The sequence below is a fragment of the Schistocerca nitens genome, chromosome 3 (assembly GCF_023898315.1).
Source record: "Schistocerca nitens isolate TAMUIC-IGC-003100 chromosome 3, iqSchNite1.1, whole genome shotgun sequence".
Classification (NCBI taxonomy): domain Eukaryota; kingdom Metazoa; phylum Arthropoda; class Insecta; order Orthoptera; family Acrididae; genus Schistocerca; species Schistocerca nitens.
The window spans coordinates 530843924-530865478 of record NC_064616.1 but is presented as its reverse complement, the minus strand read 5'-3'; the positions used below and the strand labels follow the sequence as shown (position 1 = coordinate 530865478).

General features: G+C 35.6%; 1 protein-coding gene across 2 annotated transcripts in view; it reads left to right on the top strand.

Moving 5' to 3' along the window:
• The window catches only part of LOC126248445 (vesicle-associated membrane protein 2), a 187211-nt gene that overhangs the window by 160637 nt on the left and 5019 nt on the right, over positions 1-21555 (top strand). For both annotated transcript variants that reach the window (XM_049949425.1, XM_049949426.1), the window contains exon 5: positions 3324-3375. In XM_049949425.1, coding sequence (XP_049805382.1) covers positions 3324-3375 — 52 coding nt within the window. The remainder of the gene's footprint in view (positions 1-3323; positions 3376-21555) is intronic.

Here is a 21555-nt window from a genome sequence, read left to right as displayed (position 1 = left end):
GTCTCAGTGGCTGATATTAGACCACTTCATTCTTTGGTGTACAATAATGATTGTGGTTGTCAATATCATACAACTTAATGTATACAACTTATCACGGATGGTCACCTTAAACACTTCGGCTATACCAGCATGCTCCCTGGACTGATCCAAACCCCCACATGTCACATTATCTACATTCTTATGCCATAATTCACTATACTTGTCACATAATGCTCACCAACATTATTAACTGGGTTCCCGTGCCAGGGAGAATGAGACCCATCCAGCTGTATGACAAAAACAAGCTTGGTCTTGAATTTACATGTAAGGTCCAGACAAAAATAAAAAAAAGAACAGATGAACAGGTATACAAATGAGTAAAATTGCTCTGAAAACCATACCTCATATAGTTCGACACAGAGAATAATAATCTAGGACTATATGAAATGGGCAGAAAACTAACTGTAACTTCTACATAACATTACTTCATAATCATGTAGCTAATCAGTCAGTCTAGGATGAGAATATTAATCAACCACTAGAGAAACTAAGTTAAGAAAATATAAGCTAAATAGCTGTTTCCAATTTAATTTGCAGATATGTGAAACTGTTGTTGCCCCCTGTTTAGTTTCACAATTTCATAGAACATAATAACATAGAAAAATTTTGCAAGAAAAGCAATTTTTTGTAGGTATAACTGTGGGAGTGATCTGTGTTATGGGCAATTAGGTATTATACAGGGGCTTCTTTAACTATGAACATTTATGCTCATGAATCTGTATATATGTTACTTTTATCTAAAACAATACAAATATTTTTCATATGAATGAAATTCACAGTGAAGATGAAGAAATAGTCTAAGCAGTGAGATAAACAAAGGCTGAGTTCATAGGATTAGCTTGTGCAGTGACAGAATCCAGTTCACTTATAGCCCGCATAGCTAAGCAATGCCTGGTATGAAACAGCATGCTCAGTAGATGAAAATGCTACAAGCAAATTAGATAGTCATTTGGCAACAGTCATGATAGAATAACTGAATTTAAGATAAATAACTTAATCATTCAATTGTTATTGAGCAGTATTAATCCAGAAAAAAAAGAAAAAAATGCTTGAGCTGTCAGCAGCTGTTACCATTATTTTTATCAGGAGTGAAGTTTGTGACTGCTGGCATAGTGCTCTCTTAATATCATTGAAACCACAAGATGTAGGAGTTTGCAGAGCTGGCCCAAATTTATGCATTCATGGAAGGTTAGATAGGCATCAAAGGCAACTCTTGTGGGCTACAAAGCAAGGTGATCATGGAGAATCAGAGGCTGGAGGGTCACCCTCAATACTTTCAGTTAGTACATCACCAATTTAGTTTTGCATTTGAGAAGACACGGAGTGATGGTAAACTGCTTTTCTTAGATGTGATGCAACAGCAGAAGGTTGGTAGCTGTGATCCCACAGTGCTGAGGAAATCACCATGCACCAAGCATTAATAGAACAAAAATAGCATTAACATGTTGTCTACAAAAGAAATGTCTTGAATGCATCTGTACATAGTGTTAAAATTATTTATGATAAAATAATGTGTCCTGTCAAAACATATTCACTCGATACATGCATTCCAGGAAAATACTACAGCAAGAGAAAAGTTGCAGATTTTATAAGGTACAAACAGAAAAAATTATTTGTGACTCAGTGAAAGAGGCCAGGCCAACAGTATTTCTTGATTCTGTGGTGCAACAATGGAGCAGAAGATGTATCTCAGAAGAAACCAGGAAAGTCAGAAAGTCAGGTCTCAAAGAGCTAAGTGTGCATGATATTTCCTGTGAATATGACATTATTTATGTGGGATGAAGTAGGCCTACTTACATGGTCTTTGAGTGCCCATTCCATATATAATAAAAGCCACTGGACATTAAAATTGTAGCACCAAGAAGGATGGGAAATAATGAAATTTTGCTTACTGTGCATATTCAGTAAAGTAGAAAGAATATGTAATTAAATTTCTACAATATTAGGGGCATGAAAGGTGCAAAATGCAGTGCATAATGCTTCCACCTCTCGCAGCAACAGTGGCTTGAACCCAGTTAGGCATTAAACTGAACTAAAACTGAATGACAGATACAGGTATATCATTCCATGCTGCTTCAACTCTATAGTATGATTCAACAATTTTGGTGACTGATGAGTGGTGGTGTGCTAGATTCTAAGCAGCCCCTGATGAGGTTTTTTCAGTGGGTAAATAGTCTGGAGAGGGTGCTAGCCAGGACAATAATCCAATACCTTCTATATAGAGCTAGATTAGAACAGCAATGGCAACATGCTGTCATGTCATATTCCAAGGCACTACATACCATCACACCAGGAGCTGGGCCCGTATGACATGTTAACTCAGCAAGATTGAGTGCAGTGCACAGCAGAGAAGGTTATGTGCAGTGAAATGCAAAATCATGGCCTGCAGATAATTGAAAACTTGTATTGTGTGCTTCTATTGCTTACATGAGAGCTGTTGGCTACATATAAAGCATAGGTCACATAAAAACTGCAGAAAGTGCTATGTGCTTGATGACAACATTTTGTTGGAAAATACAAGTAATATTTTTCTTAGCTACATGATAAATATCAATGAAGTAACAATTGAGGAAGGATGACTGCAAATATGAACTACTTTTTTAGATTGTATTATGTATACTGGTAATTCCATAGGTTCATACGAGGAGCCCCATCATGAGGTACAACATACCAGAAAAACAAAACATGTCTACAAAATATGCTAAGTTTACATTGATATGCTATTCACTTTTGTAAAGTATGTTCCTTTTATAGTGTAGCAAAATCAGGTGAGTATATCTCCTGAGATTGTTGTTGTATGTAGCTTATTACAGTAATTGTGAATGCTGCTGAACCATCAATTAGTGGAAACTCTATATATGTTAACACAGAAACACTCATATTACTTTTTATGCTGGGAAATGTAATACCATACCGCTACTCATCCTGAAGTTCAGACCTCTGGGTAAAGTAGCCACTAATAATTTTAATAAACTAATAATGCTTTCTAAAAAATGGAACTGCTTTAGCTGATGGTTGTTAATGTAGTAACCTCTATAGTTTTGTGTTTTAAGCAGTATTATGTCTACCTCATGTGAATTCTGTATTGTTCCATCTGAAAGTTTCTTTCTTCTCCAGCCTAGTACTTAATCACTCTGCATCTCAGAGAAGCTTGAAAATCTGTAACAATTTCTCTTGTAGCATGTTTAACATTTAACTTTTCAGAAGCCCTTAAGTTTATTGAATTTACCCATAACAAATGTTGCTTTGTTGTTGTTATCTAACATTTTCTCTAATATTTTCAGATGATGATTATAATGGGAGTTATTGGATTGGTTATATTAGCTATAATTGTTGGTAAGTACATCACTTATCCATCCTTGTTTTGTACTTCCTTGTTTGCCCTGTTTCATCACTGCCTGTACACCTAACACAGGAAAGATAATATAATTGTCCTAAACTCAAATCAGATGGGAATTAATAGCAGTCGTACAATGTACCCTCTGCCATGCATCATATGGTAGCTTGCACAGTATGTATGTAGATGTGAAAAGTTAAATTAATTTTGTAGTTTTCAGTGGAGGGTAGCTCATGCTTATGATTGTTCATTCACATGTAGCATTTGCATACAGTGTGCAAGTGAAAAGACTGTTCAGAGATTTCAACTATATATTTATGTATGTAGACCCAACTTAAAAAATGGGCAAAATTTTTCATTCACCTTTTCTTCAATACAGTCACTTCTAATTGAATAATATGTGCACCAGTAATGTAGAGCCTTTTGTATAAAAGTTTCAAAACTAAAGGTCTCTCTCTCTCTCTCTCTCTCTCTCTCTCTCTCTCTCTCTCTCTCTCTCTCTTGTTCCTTCAGTTTCATGATAAAATCATTATTTCTTATAAACTCCTTCAATATCTTAATTACAAGTTATTTAGGGAGATGCATCTCACTGCTACAGAATAAAAAAGACACATTCTGTCTGAAAGTGTGATGAAGTTAATTTATTTGGGGCACTGACTGACCCAGACTTTGAAACATCATAATTGTGAATAACTGGTATGGTGGTATGGGAATGTGTTGAAGAACACTAGTTCCAAGTTTAAATGTACCATAACACATTAGTATCTTCAAAATCTTACAGATGAGATATAGCGGAAATGAAGTCTCTTTCTCATTTATATTTTAGATATTCTAAACTTTGAAGAGATTATAGAAAGAAATTTCTCAGTGTGAACTGTGAACCAAAAAGCATCTTCTTTGTGAATTAAAACAATGAATTTGACTATAACTGAAACTTGTATATCCTTTTACAAAAGTAATGAACTGAATGAAATATCCAAGTGTACATCATGAACTGATTTAAACCCTTAATATTTCATAAATCTGTACTCAGATATTTGGAAAATTCTTCTACCAACACTGGAAACCCACAATCACTTTGAGGAGAGAAAGTATACCATATATACATTGAGATGGGGTAGCAATCTATGTCCTGGACTTGTATTAGGCATAACTCAGTTTCAAATCCAGCTGTGTTTATGTGTGATTAGTTTCTCCATATTGTCATCAAATTTTGGATCCACAGTAGAAAGGTTTCTTCAAAGAAGTCTACAGTCAAGCTACTATCTTTCCACTATCCAGTAGGAGCAGGGCTAGTGCTTATTTGCAGTGACAATATTATTTATACATAAGGATTTACACCTTTTAAACATTATTGAAAAATCATAATTTTGTGTAATAACTATATGTTGCTTTATTGAAACTACCAGTTTTAGTCAAGCAACAGATCATTCTCAGGCATCTAAATGCAATGAAAAAGACAATAATTTCTATTTTATTCATTTATTCATCCTTATACTGTTCAGCAATGTCTCAGATACATTACAGAAATAATATGCAGGGTGTCCCAAGAGGAATGGTAAATATTCACAGATTTGACAGGAATGATCATTCAGAGCAGAGAAGTCTATTAAACAAGTGCTCTAAAATGCATATCTTAATGACTATGAGCACTTCTTCATCTTCGATTATGTCAACAGATTTCTTCTATTGCAAGCTTTTTGCTTTCTATATTTTGGGAGGAAGTATTATAGACCAAGACAAGAAAAAATTGTCTAGTAAACATGGGCTCTAAAATGCATAATTTAAGACCTATGAGCACTTGTTCTGTAGAAGAAATATGTTTCACAGTAGCAAAGATGAACAAGTGGTCATAGTTATTGAGGTATGAACTTTAGAGCCCACGTACCATAAAATTTCGGACATGCAGCCCCATAGATTCAACTTCTTCTTCTAATATTTCTGATGAATACTGTCCAGCTAGCTTCAGAGTGAGCCGAGATGACTGACGCTCCAGAACTTGCTGGAGCAAGCAGAATACCATCCAGCCATCTTCAGAGTGAGCTGATGTAACTGATGCTCCAGCATTTGCTGGAGCAAGAGGTAGAACAAGTGCTGGAGTGTCAATCACCTCGGCTCACTCTGAAGATGGCTGGATGGTATTCAGCCAAAATATTAAAATAAGAAGTCAAATTTATGTGGCTGCATGCCCAAAATTTTATGGAACAGTCTTTGCACCATGAATATATGAAGATGCACTTTTGTGCCCATGTTTACTGGACATTTTCTCTTGTTTTGCTCCATTCTATCACTTCTCGAAATATGGAAACCAAAAAGCTTGCAATAGAAGAGATTTGTTTTACACTATTAAAGATGAAGAAGTGCTAATAGGTCTTAAGGTATGCATTTTAGAGCACTTGTTTACCAGATTTTTGGCTTCAAATTATCATTCCTGTGTGCCCATGAATGCTCACTGTTCCTCTAGGGACAACCTGTACACACATATAAAACATATGGAAAGTAGGATATGATTAGATGACAGCAACAACTTGTACACACATACAAAACATATGGAAAGTAGAATATGATTAGATGAGGATAGGGCAGGAAGCTGCCCATGGCCTTATAAATGGACCCATCCTATTGTTCACCCTAGCAACTTGGGAAAATCATGGAAAAACCAAGTCAGGATGGCCAGATGAAGTACAAAGCCTGCCCCTTCCAAATGCGAGTCCAGTGCATTAACACTAGGTTAGCCACCTCGATCTCATTATATGACTGGAATAGAAACCATATAAAAAATGCTACACCATGAAGGAGTCATCCATATTGGATGGAAAATGGTAGCTGTGAGATAAATGTACATAAGAACAAATAATTACAATTTCAGAAAACGCGGATGGTTTATTCATGAGAAAGAGTGTCAAAAATTCACTTTGGTTGTCATCCATGACACACTTCAGCATATCAGTACAGCAGTGATGTTCTACACTCTGTTTGATGCCCTGCATGACAAGCCATCCTGGGCTCACATCTCAGCAAGATAATGCCCTCTGCACATGATGAGAGATTCTCCTGCTTATCTTCATGCATGCCAAACCACAACTTGCCCACTAAGTTCAATGGATCTCTGCCTAGCTGAGAATGTTTGGGGCATTATGGGCAGGGCCTTCCAACCATCTTGAGATTTGGAATTTTGATGATCTAACACACCAGCTGGACAGAATTTGGCATAACATCCCTCAGGAGGACATCCCACATCCCTGTTAGTCAATCCCAAGCTGAATAACTGTTTGCATAAGGGCCAGAATTGGACCAACAAAGTATTTACTTTCTCAATTTTCTAAGCTCTTTCTCTTGAATAAATCATATACCTTTTCTGAAATTGTAATAATTTGTTTGTGTGTACACATATTATCCTCCAATTTCCTATTCATTTTGATAGTTCCTTCATAGTGTGTCTTTTATTTATTTATTTTTGTCTTAGAGTTGATACAATTCTGAGAATATGAAAACATATGAACACAATATATAACTCTCATGAAATATATATATATGTCAGTAGTACTTTTCATTATGGTCTATTTGTCATTTTTAAGCTGTAGACAATCTGTGAGTGTATTTTTTTCCCCATATTTTTTGCTGCAGATCTGAAGATGGTCGTTATAGACTGAAACCGGTAATCTGTGAACAAAAAGTTTGTGACAATAGATGTTAATTAAATGAAATTTAGAATTATAAAACATGAACACCAACCAACACTATATCTATCACAACTAATCTTGCAACAGATCCCTTCTCTGAAGAGGTATATTGTGCTGGATCTGAGGCACAGAAAACAGCAAACCAACAGTGGAAGTGTTCTTCTGCAAAGACAAACAACAGCATAAATGGTGCAACCATTAACAGATTAAAAAGTACTCAGAAGTAAATGAGGGCACAGTATTGTGTAAATTGACATATTAATTTACACTTAAAAAACACTTTGCAATAAGAAATGATCTTAACTCTGCTCTAAAAGGCATTTCCCCTGTCCAGGCTCTTTATGTATCTTGGCAATGTATTATAAAGAATAACACTCGAGTGGGTTACGTGTCTTTGAGTGCAAGTTGTTTTTCCTTGCTTAACATGGAGAGACCCATAGTCGTGAGTGTTATAGCTTTGGTGATCACTGTTAATTTGCAGATTTCCAAGATTAGTTCTTTTCATCAATACACATTTGTATATGCATAGGTGGGTACAACAAACACACACACACCTTTTTATATGGGGGCTTGCAATAAGCCATTGTAGACGTAAGTGACAAGATTTGAAGAGCCCTTTTCTGTAATAATAATAATAATATTATTGATAATAATAATAGCGTTATTCAACATCGAATGGTACACTGCACATGTACAAAGAAACAGTAATGATTACACTTATTTGTGCAATACACAAGACACATTCTTCTGAATATGTCGTTTATTTACAACAAAACTACAATAAGATGTTTACTGATTTCTATTTACATAATTTCACAAGGCATTTGTTGTTCTTCATATAAGTATGGTACTCTTCTAATGTGTAGAAAGGGTGTTTTACTAAAAATTTCTTAAGCTGATGTTTCAGTTTAATTATAGGAAGGGCCATGACTGCACTAGGCAGTGCATTAGCTTATTTTATACCTGCGTACTGAGGCCCCTTTTCATAAAGTGCTGTTCTGTGACTGCCAATGTAAAATCTTTCATTATTTCTAGTATTGTACTGGTGGAAATCCAAATAAGTGTTTGGGTGCAGTCTTTTCTCAAGCAATATCACTTTTAGAATGCATGTGTTTATATCAGTTAACACTCCTGTTTTTGGAAACAAGTTACAACAAGATTCCCTATATTTTGCTCCACAGATAATTCTCACACACCTTTTTTGAAGAGTGAGTAGCTTATCTGGATTAGCTTTGGTTGTTCCCCCCAAATTTCAATACTGTAGTTCAAGATAGAGGAGAAAAGAGCATGGTATGCAGTCTTTATGATTACAGTGTCTTTACAGAACTTGCTAATAGTACTGATTGCAACTATATTTTTTGACAACTTAGTTGATAGGGAGTCAATATGTGTGTCCCATTTCAGGTTGCTTTGGATTGTTGGGGCCAAGAAATTTTACACTAGACTCTTTCTTTACCAATTCGTTGCCAATGTGTAATTTAATTTCATTATTCAAAATTATTTTTTAATGTAAAAATATCATTTAATCGTCAAGGAATTTTACCCCCAAAATCTATTTCATGAGCTACAATAGACTGGAAGGAACCAAGTAAGCCATTCTAGCATCTTCTGAGGAGCATACTTAAAAATGATTATCAGGGCAAAAGATATAGAGCCTGGGCTTTGGGAGAGTTTTGTTGTGTGGTATTTCCAGTTTGTCTTGATCAATGTACATTTCTAAAAGTGTCATATACTGTACCCTTTGTAACTCAGTTCTGCCCAATACCACCTGGAGATCTTGGTTTTGATTCATTTTTCCAATCTGAATGTAATAGGTTTTCTTCACATTAAGGGACATTCTGTTAGCATTGAACCACGGATGTGAGGACTTGAGGATTTGATCAGTTGTTGTAGACAGAGATTCTTTAACATCATTCAGTAGTACACTAGTATCATCTGCAAGCAACATGGCATTAGCTGCAGTTTCCAAGATCTACATATCATTTAATAAGGTATAGTAAGGGACCTAACATTCTATCCTATGGTACAGCTATTTCAACTTTCTTTACATCAGGTACGAATCTGATTTGTGATTAAAATGACCTGAATTAAGTTCCACAACCTGTGTTGTATTTTGTAAATATGACTGAAACCACATTACATTTGTCCCCATTGCTCCCAGATTATCTAAGAGAATTTCATGACTATAAGTATCAAAAGCTTTAGAAAGAGTTAAATTAATTCATACAACAATATTGTTGTTATCTAGGTTTTTAATTATTTTATCTATAATAAAAATAATAATAATGCTCTTTCTGTACTTCTACCTGTTTGAAACCAGTGTTGATTGCAATCCAATACCTCATGGTAATTTAAGTACTTGGTAATTTGTTGTTTCATTAGTCTCTCAGATACTTTAGATAATGCTGGGAGGAGTGATATGAGTTCATACTTTTCAACTTTATGCCTATATTCACTCTTGAGTGAGGCACAATGATAAAAAATCTGAAAACAATAGTTATATATCCATTAAAAGTTCATCACAAACACTATAGATTGTGTGTTATACTATAGGTTATCTTCTATTAATATAGGATGGTTTTCTTTTGTTTCTGATCATTGTACCTGATTATTATCTTTTTCATTGCTTGTAGGTGTTTGAGCTTAATATAACATAATGTAATATTAATTTCATAGTGAAACAGAGAGAAACATGAATATTAGGTAGTAAAAGACAGGTCTGTTATATTTACACAGATACATACTAATAACCAGGATCCACAACACACATTCCTACACAGACATAAACAGAGTAGACCTATAGAAATTGTTATGCAAGTGTGCCAACTACAGAAACACTAAAAAGAAAAATTTGTATAAAATTAAAGTTTCTTTTAATGCATTATAACTAGGAGCCTAATACACAGTGCCAGACACATAGTTTTCCATTCAAGCTATACAATCTTTCCCTCTGTATTCTGAGGACTGCCATTGTACTTCTTTTCTGTTCTCTTCAAACTGTTGGTTTCCTCAGATGCGTGAAATAGAAACAAAACACAAATAATGGGTACCAGAATCGAGTAATTGCTTACATTAATATACGTAATTTATAATGTTATTTGGAAGTTTTAATGCCTAACTTCTATACCCTCTTTATTACTGCATAGGCACATTGATCCAAATTAACATTTTTATTTATTTATGGATAGTAATGTTCTTTCAATATTTTATGCTGTCTGGGAGTCTCTTGAGTAGAGAGTGACACATGTTTACAAGAATATTGTCAGTTAAATGAAGTATTGTTCTTTGTTTCTGAGAATCTTTCCCACATCTTGCTATAATTGTGTATGTCCCTGTTCAACAAATAACACAATTTATGTTTAATTGCATGATAATTTTGGGTATGTATTTAGTTCAATGAATTTTGACTTTCTGCAAAATCTTTATTAACCAAGGTCACATATAGTAAAATAGATAACTAATTTTTGACGGTTTCTGGTCATCTTTAGATCCAAGAGGTATTGAAATAGAAGGTTATAAGACAAAAATTGCATTAACATTAATGGTATTTACAAAAGATTTTAACAAAAATATTGAACACTACAAACTAGAATAAAAAGAGTGTTTCTAAGATAGGTGGACACTTAGTTGCCTTTTAACAATGCATTGGAATGTCAGCTGTGAAGTATATACATCAACTGTAACAAAGTGATGTAAAATTCTCATCATATCACCATAATGTAAGCATACATATGCCATAAATGACAAGAAAATAGCATGAAAGTTACATGAAAACCATTATGTTACAGGCATACCTTTGAACTTGCACTTGTAAAATGAGTATATAGTAAGTACAGACAAGCACTGTTGCAGTGCATGCAGTGTGACACAGAAGATAATCATGCTGTCCGGTAACAGTGACATTCAACGTTTCCGTAAGCTGGTCAGAAACAGACTGACTTGCATCAAGTGCCCAGGCTCATAGGTGAAGAAAGTAACAGAAGGTGGCAACACAGTATAACACAATTTTGAGTTGTATAATAGGTAATGTACAGCTAAGTTATAAAATGAAGTCAAAAAATGTTAAAAGCATGATTGGTGGAAGGAACTTTTAGAGAAAAATAGACAAGTTGAATAAACACAAATATGATGCTGTACAGATACAAGTTCTTGCAGATGGGGTAATGTCATAAGGCTTTTTACTAAAACAGAACGACCAATAACAGCAATTTATACAGATCTGTATAAAAAGTAAAGCACATGTGTACAGAAAAAGTAAATCACATTAGCACAAACTCACTTAAAACTATACAAAATATGAATATGGCCAATATATGTGATTTATTTAAAGGGGCTATGTCACTGTATACCATAATGATGTCACTGATATAAAATGACAAACAGAAATAGATAGGGCAGCTGGAATGAGTCACCTAACAGCTGAAATCTAAAATTAAGAAAGACCAACATAACACGTCCCTACAGTAGAGAAAATTTACATACTGTGAGGCTTTGACTTACAAAGTTATTGTAGCAGACAAATCCTTTGCACATACACATCTAAAAGCAAACCTTAGTGTGCATTAGCAAATATGTAAAGATGATCTGGGTGTATGTATCATCTGCAATTTTTTATTATACCATAGTGTAACTTACATATCGAATCCTTTACGACGTTATAAAGAAAAGCAATCAGATAAAAATGACATGTATAAAATATAAAAAAGCATAGGTAAAGCAAAAGGTCAAGATCAAGCAAATGAAGTAAATATGGGTGAATGACACAAAGGAACAGTGACCCATGTCTACATGATATGTTCCAGATGTCTAAGTTACTATATGCATCCAACAACTGTGTGCTATCCACAAAAAAGTGAGCAATACAATAATGGTCAACTGAAATAGTGGATATAAAATATAATCTTACAAAATTAATCAGTGATGACAAATACACACATCAAAAAAGTTTTGCATCACCCTGGTTCCCAGACCTCCTGAAGATAGATGTTGACCATGGATATTGTATTACAGACACAGTCCCTTTGACTGTTTAGAGATGTCACTAAACCCACCCAAAGATGTAAAAAAACCATGCATGAGCAGAGCCTATTAGACTGAGGGAGACCGATGGCCAATCAGTTCCAGTCATTCCACCGGGAAGAAGAAGCACGGCTTGTGTTATCTGTAGTTCAACTGTGCCTAGACAGTTGATACCATGGTTAAATAATGTGCACAATGTTACCATGTGCCAGGAAGGGCTCTTAAAAAGGGAAGTGTCCAGGCATCTCAGAGTGAACCGAAGCGTGTTGTTCGGACATGGAGGAGATAGATAGAGACAGGAACTGTGGATGACATGCCTCGCTCAGGCTGCCCAAGGACCACTACTGCAGTGAATGACTGCTACCCACAGATTATGGCTTGGAGGAACACTGACAGCAATGCCACCATGTTGAATAATGCTTTTCATGCAGCCACACGACGTAGTGTTATGACTCGAACTGTGCGCAATAGCCTGCATAATGCGCAACTTCACTCGCGACATGGCGAGGTTCATCTTTGCAACCATGACACCACACAGTATGGTACAGATGGGCCCAACAATGTGCCGAATGGACTGCTCAGAACTGGCATCACATTCTCTTCACCATTGAGTGTCGCATATGCCTTCAACCAGACAATCGTCGGAGATGTGTTCAGAGGCAACCTGGTCAGGCTGAAAGCCTTGGACACACTGTCCAGTTAGTGCACCGTGGAGGTTCCCTGTTGTTTTGGGGTGGCATTATTGGGACCAACATTCACCACTGGTGGTCATGGAAGGTGCCATAACAGCTGTACAATACGTGAATGCCATCCTCTGACCGATAGTGCAACCATTTTGGCAGCATATTGGCAAGGCATTCATTTTCATGGATGACAATTTGAGCCCCCGTCATGCACATCTTTTATATGACTTCCTTCAGGATAACGACATCGCTCAACTAGAGTGGCCAGTATGTCCTCCAGACATGAACCCTATAGAACATGCCTGGGATAGATTGAAAAGGGCTGTTTATTGATGATGTGACCCACCAACCACTCTGGGTGTCCAAGCCGAATCACCATTGAGGAGTGGGACAATCTGGACCAACAGTGCCTTGATGAACTTGTGGATAGTATGCCATGGCGAATACAGTCGTGCATCAATGCAAGAGAATGTGCTACTGGGTATTAGAGGAACTGGTATTTATAGCAATCTTGATCATCACCTCTGAAGGTCTCACTGTATGGTGGTACAACATACAATGCGTGGTTTTCATGAGCAATAAAAAGGGCGGAACTGATGTTTATGTTGATCTCTCTTCCAATTTTCTGTACAGGTTCCGGAACTGTCGGAACCGAGGTGATGCAAAACTTTTTTTGATGTGTGTAATAGAGGTTACTGGTACATGCATCCATTTCCCCATGTATAAGTGATGTTACTGTTGTCTGAGTTAATGTATATATTCAACCATAGTGTAGATAAAAAAAATCTAGTCATCAAGTGGTGGCAGGAGAACACAAATATAAAAGGTATTACAGTTCGCATGCTTTTGGAATCAGTGGCTCCTTCTTGTGGTAGAAGGTAGTGTTGAAGGGGAAGGAAGAGGGGTTAAGGAAAATGACTGGTGAGGTTTAGGAAAAGGGGTAGGGATCAGAAAAGTTACCCGCACCCTGGGTCAGGCGAGACTTTCCATATGGTAAGTCTTCCCTGACATGTGGTTCTGAGTGATTTTTCCAATCTCTACCCCTTTTCCTAAGCCTCATCAGTCCTTTTCCATACCCCCTTCCTTCCCCTTCAACCCTTCTGCTCCAAAAGCTTGCAAACTGTAATACCTTTTATACATGATTATTTTCATTGCTATTCAGTCAGTGTGCACTGTGCATACCACAAACATAGGCAAAAAATGTGCACAATACGTAATAGTCAATATAAACCATAATGGAGTGCCCAAGTTTCATGAATAGTTTTAGAAGTATACATACTATACATAGAACAACATATATATTGCAGATGCCAATGATTTATACTTAAAAATATAATAACATTCAAAATAAACAGTTAGAAATGCAATACTGCCTTACAAACTCAATCACTGATGGAAAATAACAGCTGATAACAATCATTAACTATGTAATATGTAGTGGAGTACCTAAGTTATATAAAAAGTTTTAGAAATGCACAACACATAGACCTAGGTCTTAAATATATTATAGGGCAATATTGTATATTAACTCTTTATATTCACTGTTATCTTATTGATCACTATGTTTGCAGTGTGCATAGCACATAGTGATTGGATGTATACAGTAACTTAGACATCAGTAACATATCACTTAAACATGGGCCACTATTCTGTTGTACCATTCACCCATATTTACTTCATTTTATTGATCTTAATATTTCGCCTTACCTGTGCTTTTTTTATATTTTATACATGTCATTTTTAACTGATTGCTTTTCTTTACTACACTGTAAATGACTCTATATGTAAGTTATTCTACAGTATAATGAAAAATTGCAGATGATATATACATCCAGATTGTCTTCACATATTTGCTAATGCACACTGAGGTTCACTATTAAATGTGTATGTTCATAGGATTTGTTTGCTACAATAATTCTGTAAGTCAGAGGCTCACAGTATGTAAATTTCCACTACTGTATGGGCATATTATGTTGGTCTTTCATAATTTTAAATTCCAGTTATTAGCTGAACTGTTCCAATTGCCACTGTCTATTTCTGTTTATCATTTTATATTAGTGACATCATTATGGTATACATTAATGTAGCCCATTCAAAACAATCACATATATTGGCCATCCTCATATTTTGTATAATTTTAAGCCAATCCATGTTAATGTGATTTCCTTTTTCTGTACACATGTGCAGTACTTTTTATATAGATCTGTATAAATTACTGTACTGTTGATCATTCTGTTTTAATAAAGAGTTTTATGAAATTACACCCTCTGCAAGATCTTCTGCCTGTACAGCTTCATATTTGTGTTTATTCAACTTGTTTATATTACTCTGTTTCCTTCCAACAGTCATATTTTAACTGTTTTTTGACAAAATTGAATTACACTGTGTTGGCCACCTCTCTCACTTTCTTCACCCATGAGACTGGGTACTGACACTATTCAGTTTGTTTCTGACCAGCTCATGGAAACCTAGACTGTCACTGTCACCAGACAGCATGGCTATTTTCTATGCCACATTAAATGCATGACAACAGTGCTTGTCTATATTTACTGTATACTCAAGTTACAGGGACAAGTTCAAAGGTATGCCTGTAATGTAATGGTTTTCATTTTACTTTTATGCTATTTTCTTGTCATTTGTGGCGTATGTATGCTTACATTGTTATGATCTGATGACAATTTTACTTCATTTTGTGACAGTTGATGTACATACTTCACAGCTGACATTCTGTTGCACTGTTAAAAGTTAACTGGCTAAGTGTTCACTTATCTTAGGCATGCTCTTTATATTATGGTATGAACTATTTAATAATTTTGTCAAAATCTTTTGTAAATGCCATTAATATTGAATGCAATTCCTGTCTTGTAACACTCTGCTTCAATATCCTTCAGATCTGAAATGACCAAAAATAGTCAAGAACTAGTTATCTATTTTCCTATATGCGATCTTGGCTAATAATGATTTTACAAAAAATAATCATACATTGAAATAACATATCACTGTCTCTTGACTGACAATGTGTGTTTAGCTTTTAGTTCTCTGAATCAACTATTGTAGGACTGTCTTGACGAAAAATCCACTGTGCAACACAGTGCATTGTTCCCTGAACTAGAGCTGGTATAGTACTTAAAAATGTATTATCGTTGGTATCCTATTCTCTCCCTTTCTCTGATTATTAATCATCCTTGCCTCCCTTCATCCTCACAACATGTGAGTAAGTTTCAAGTTAGGTTGTAAGTGGTCAACCGTCCCCCTCCCATTTCCAATCTCCCCACCCAATACCTCTTTCCTTTCTGAAGAGGGAACAGAAAATTACGAAAGCTAGGATTATTGACTTCTACTGTAAATGTTTATGATGGCAGTGCTAGAATTTTAACCTATTGAAGGCAACTCTTAGCCAGCTATGTTGTTTTCTTTTAATTTTATACATTTTCTCCAAGGAGAAACTAACTTGCAGATCGCATGAAACTGTTGGTGAATTCACTTAAAGGCTAACATCCTCTTTACTGACACAATTAACTTTGAAAATGCAAGACAGGGAAACAATTTTAGATTTTAGATTAGATTTTAAAAGATATTTAAACCATATGCTATTCACTGTGGGAAAGAGGTTGTTGGAGTAACAATTTGAGGATAGACAAGTAAGAGCTGCTCCCATAATGTGTAAGGGCCACTGTTCAAGGATACACTACATGACAGGCTTTTGATTAATATCTGAGTGATCCATACAAAATGATTTTGGATGCTTTAAGACAAACAGTAATTTAAGCACTTTCCTTGTGTAATAAAAGTATCAGTTTTAACCAGATGCACTAAACCAGCAGCATGAAATTTCATTCAAGGTGCTGTCATAGATGAAGCACAGTCATGCATTGTCAGTTGCTCAAGATTGTTAGTACTGCATAGAAGAAGCACAAAGTAAAAAGATGGTTTGATTTTTGTTGGGGCACCAGAAATCTGCCATAGTTCTGCTTAGTTATTTGCATGATCCATGGATCATAATTGTGATTCTTTGCCATGATATATAATGAGTCAGCTTTACAATTACAGTAAATTACAGTACAATTTCTGAGTAAAAAATATGAGAATGTGCTGTCAATTAACATGAACACCTTAAGCAATTTTTTTTTTTTTACTTTTCTTTTTTACATATATTGATTTACACTTAGCTATGATAAATTTCTCATTCACACACACACACACACACACACATCTGTTCACACATATTTGTGTGTGTGTAACTGCATATTTAGGAATTTTTCTTTGGAGAAGCTTTTTATGGATGAATATATCACTCCTTTATATTTAGGAATTACTGTATTTTGAAATTGAGACTGACTGTTGACAACAAAGTTCATTAGGGACCAAATATACTATGAATCTGTTGTCAGTACGCTAAACTCTGTAAAGAGCTGTCTACATGTTCTAGGGTGGACCACTTATTATCCTTATTACACTTCTTTGTAACACTTTCTTCCTCAGTAAAGAGTTACCCTGAATATCATGCCATAAGAATCAGAGAATGAAAATATGAAAACAAACACCCTGCTGCAATCATCAGAAGGGTCAAGACTGGAGGACATTCCCTGGGTGATCTTGTCATTCTGTAAGGCACAACGGATCAAAACAAAGATGTGTCTATCCTTGGGGACAAGGTCCACTCCTACAAGCAGTTTGTTCTTCCTCAGCACAATGCCATCCACCAACAGAACACTGCAACATGTCACACAGCTTGCAGTACACATGCATGGTTCTAAGAGCCAGTGCACATGCATGGTTCTAAGAGCACCACAAAGAGTTTACCATATTCCCCTGACCACCAAGCTCCCCAGATTTAAACCCAATTGAGAATCTGTGGGACCACCTCGATCAGACTCTTTGTGCCGTGGATCCTCAACCGAGAAACCTAGCACAGTTGGCCATGGCACTGCAGTCAGCATGGCTCCACATCACTTTCTGCCAGAACCTGAGTGACTCATTTCCTGCCTCGCAGCAGTCTGCACTGCAAAAGGTGGTTATTCAGGCTTTTGACAGGTGGTTGTATTAATGTGACTGGTCAGTGTATATTAAGTGGCATAAAACACTACCAACAGTTCATTAATTTAGGCATTCATTTGGGTAATGTATCAATATCAAAACCAAAACCATAAGGCAGTCTGCAGTATATGGGGAGAAAAATAAATACATAGCAGCAAAGTGAGTCTTAAAGGGACACAGTGATAAGCAATTAGGTAATTCGGGATAAAAAGTAGCAGTTGTCAGTTATGTTCAGTCAGTGAGCAGACATGTTCTGCATTAACACACCTATTATAGTAAAAAAAAAAAAAAAAAGAGTTTATTGAAAATGGGGGAGCATGTGGATTGTGCTTCTGAATACTGTCACAAATAAGACAAATACTATTAAAGTAGCAGGTGATGATAACTGAATGCCTGATTTTGAGTAAAGGACTTGTTTCAAGTAGGCAAGGTGATAATTACACAACAGCTGAAAATTTGGAAAACTTTCTGCATAGTGGAGAGCAATGAACCTGGAGGATAGTGTGCCTAGGAACACATGTATTCTGGTTGGAGTTACAGCTTAGTGACTGATTTCAGAATCATATGAAGGAATACAGACTAGAAACTGTCATAAGCAGTTTCCAACTTTTTTAATTTTTTTTTTTTTTAATGAGATATAAGGTTGTGTTGGTTGTGTTTTGTCCAGCATTTGTAAATATATGGAGCTCTGCATATTTAAGTTCTGTATAATATATTAAAGCTAATTGGTGGATATTGTTAATTCTTCAGTTAGAGAGTTTTATGGTGAGTAAAATTCTGTATATTTTTAAAACTAGTTACATAATATGTGGACAGTTAAGCTAAACTTCATTGGTCATGCACCATCTTATACCTTGAAATGTAAGGAGGTTTTCTACAATGGGACACATGACATTTGCAAATGAACCAAGATTCTTTAATGTCTTAACTATTATCCCTGTCTTGAAAGTGGAAATTTGTGTTAGTAGCCAATAGCATCTATTTCAAGAATTGTTGTTAACTTTTAACTGCTTCTTGATAATACATCTTCTTAATTTGGTTTCATTTACTGGTTATTGGTATGTAGTAGAATGATTAAAACGAATGTAAGACAGGGAGTAATCTTTTGAGCCTACTGTTCAATCTATACATCAAAGAAGCAATTATGGTAATAAAAAAATCGTTTAGGAGAGGAATTAAAGTTCAAGGTGAAAAGATATCAATGATATGATGCCCTGATGACATTGCTATCCTCAATGAAAGTGAAGAATAATTACATGACCTACTGAATGGAATAAACACTCTAATGAATACAGAATATGGATTGAGAGTAAATTGAAGAAAGACAAAAGTAATGAGAAGTGGCGCAAATAAGAACAGTGAGAAACTTAACATCAGAATTGATGGTAATGAAGAAGATGAAGTTAAAGGATTCTACTACCCAGACAGCAAAATAACCAATGACAGACAGAACAAGGAGAACATCAAAAGCAGATTAGCACTGGCAAAAAGGGTGTTTTTGGCCAAGACAAGTCGACTACTGTCAAACATAAGCCTTAATTCGAGGAAGAAATTTCTGAGAATGTATGTTTGGAGCACAGCATTGTATAGTAGTGAAACATGGACTGTGAGAAAACTGGAACAGAGAAGAATCAAAGCACTGGAGATGTGTTGCTGTAGATGAATGTTGAAATTTAAGTGGACTGATAAGGTAAGGAATGAGGAGGTTCTGCACAGAATTGGAGAGCAAAGGAATGTGTGGTAAACACTGACACGAAGAAGGGACAGGATGATAGGACATCTGTTAAGACATCAGGGAATAACTTCCATGGTACTAGAGGGAGCTGTAGAGAATAAAAATGGTTGAGGGAGACAGAGACTGGAATACAACCAGCAAATAATTGAGGACATAGCTTGCAGGTGCTATCCTGAGATCAAGAGGTTCCCACAGGAGGGGGATTTGTAGTAGGTCACATCAAACCAGCCAGTGGACTGATGACTCAAAAAAAGAAAAAGAAAAGGAGGGGGGGGGGGGGTAGAATGATAACATAACACATAATCTATTAAATACAGTATTGAAAAAAATTTCTTTGATTGCAACATTTTAAAATTTGAATAGAATATTTGTTCCCATTTACATGATCATTTTGTACCCTGGAACAGTTTTTAACATAAGAAAAAACCTTACATTTCCATAGTAATTTTTGTAATTTTAAAAAGAATGGAGTACACATAAAGTGAATGCTATCATTTCAAAATGGAATAAGAAAATGCATTGAAGTTCTCTTATAGGGCTACCTGCAGATAAAAGTCTAAAAAGTGTTCTAACTTACAACATTAATCTTAAAATGAATAAAAAAAATTCATATTTGGGAAGCTAGAGATGAAGGCTTTGCACAGTAGCTCGAAGATCAGTTTGTACTCTGAAGTAAAGGGCAAAATAATGATCAAGAGTATGTGGCCAAAAAATGCTGTGACCTGACAGTTTTTATTTCCAAAGATGATCTGTGTTCTAGTAACATAGTAGGGGACACGAAATTAAAGGTCCTGTAGTAATAATCATTGTAAATGTTCAGTGTCTTAGAGCAAAAGGTAATTTATTATCATTCTTTGTTGAGAAAATGGAGCCAGGTATGTTATGTGTTTGTTAAACCGAGATTTGCAGCCAGAAGGTGAATACTACAAAGTTATTAAGTCTCTGGGCATGCTCTAGGAATAAAAATAAAAGAAAAACTGAACAATTATTCATGTTTCTATGATTGTTTATGCTGACAGTAGCTTTAACATGTGTGAAAATGACTTAAAGAGGCATTGTGTTGATTCAGATATGGAGATAGCTGCTGCTATTAGGTTTTGACATAATTGTTATCTCAGTGTACTGTTCTCCAGATTATGACTTTGAAATGTCATCTTCAGTTACCTAATGTGACTAGAGCAAAAATGTATGATTTCAGTGAACAAAAAGGTTAAACAAATATCAATGTGAGTGATTTATAAATATGAGTAGTACATATGGACTATTTATGACAAATTACCAGCCAACCAGAGGTGATGTTTTAGTTTATGCACAAGGTATTCCAGGAAAAGTGTAGAGGAAGCAGTAATTGCAGAATGTATTGCATTAATTGTGGATTTGCATGCAAACCGATCTGATATTATTTGGCTTTTATAGTGCATGTTTAGCAGGAGAATCATTTAATTGGGAAGAATTTTATCATCTGAAAAGTGCATTTTTAACTGACAGCAACAAAAAATTGCTAAAAAAAACCAAACATGGCACACGACTAAACTAGCTAACATAAAATGCACTTTACTCATACTAAATAACCAGATCACAGCAGCAACAGAGCTAACTATATACAACATTTTTGTTTGCCATTATTTATATGCAAAAGGTGCTTACGGCAAAGATACCAAAGTGGTCAAAAAGAATTACAATACTTGTGTTTGAAAATGTTCATAATCCATGCAAGGGAGCTTGGGATTCAGTTGATGAACACAGATTCTCTACATTTTCCTAATATATACAGGGTGAACACTAATAAAACTTTTGACTTGCAGGAATGGTTTCCCGACAGGAAACAGAGGAAGGAAGGTCCAATGAACATGTGTCCAGAAATGCATCATTGCCACAGTAGATGGTGCTGACAAATGAAAGTTCCTCTGACCACATGTTGTGCATTCCTTTTGCTTTGCAGGCTGTGTGATTGACAAAGCATACTTTAAGCAGCAGAATGGTCTGGTGTTAATGTCAGGAACTGGCCAAGATGGTGTTTGT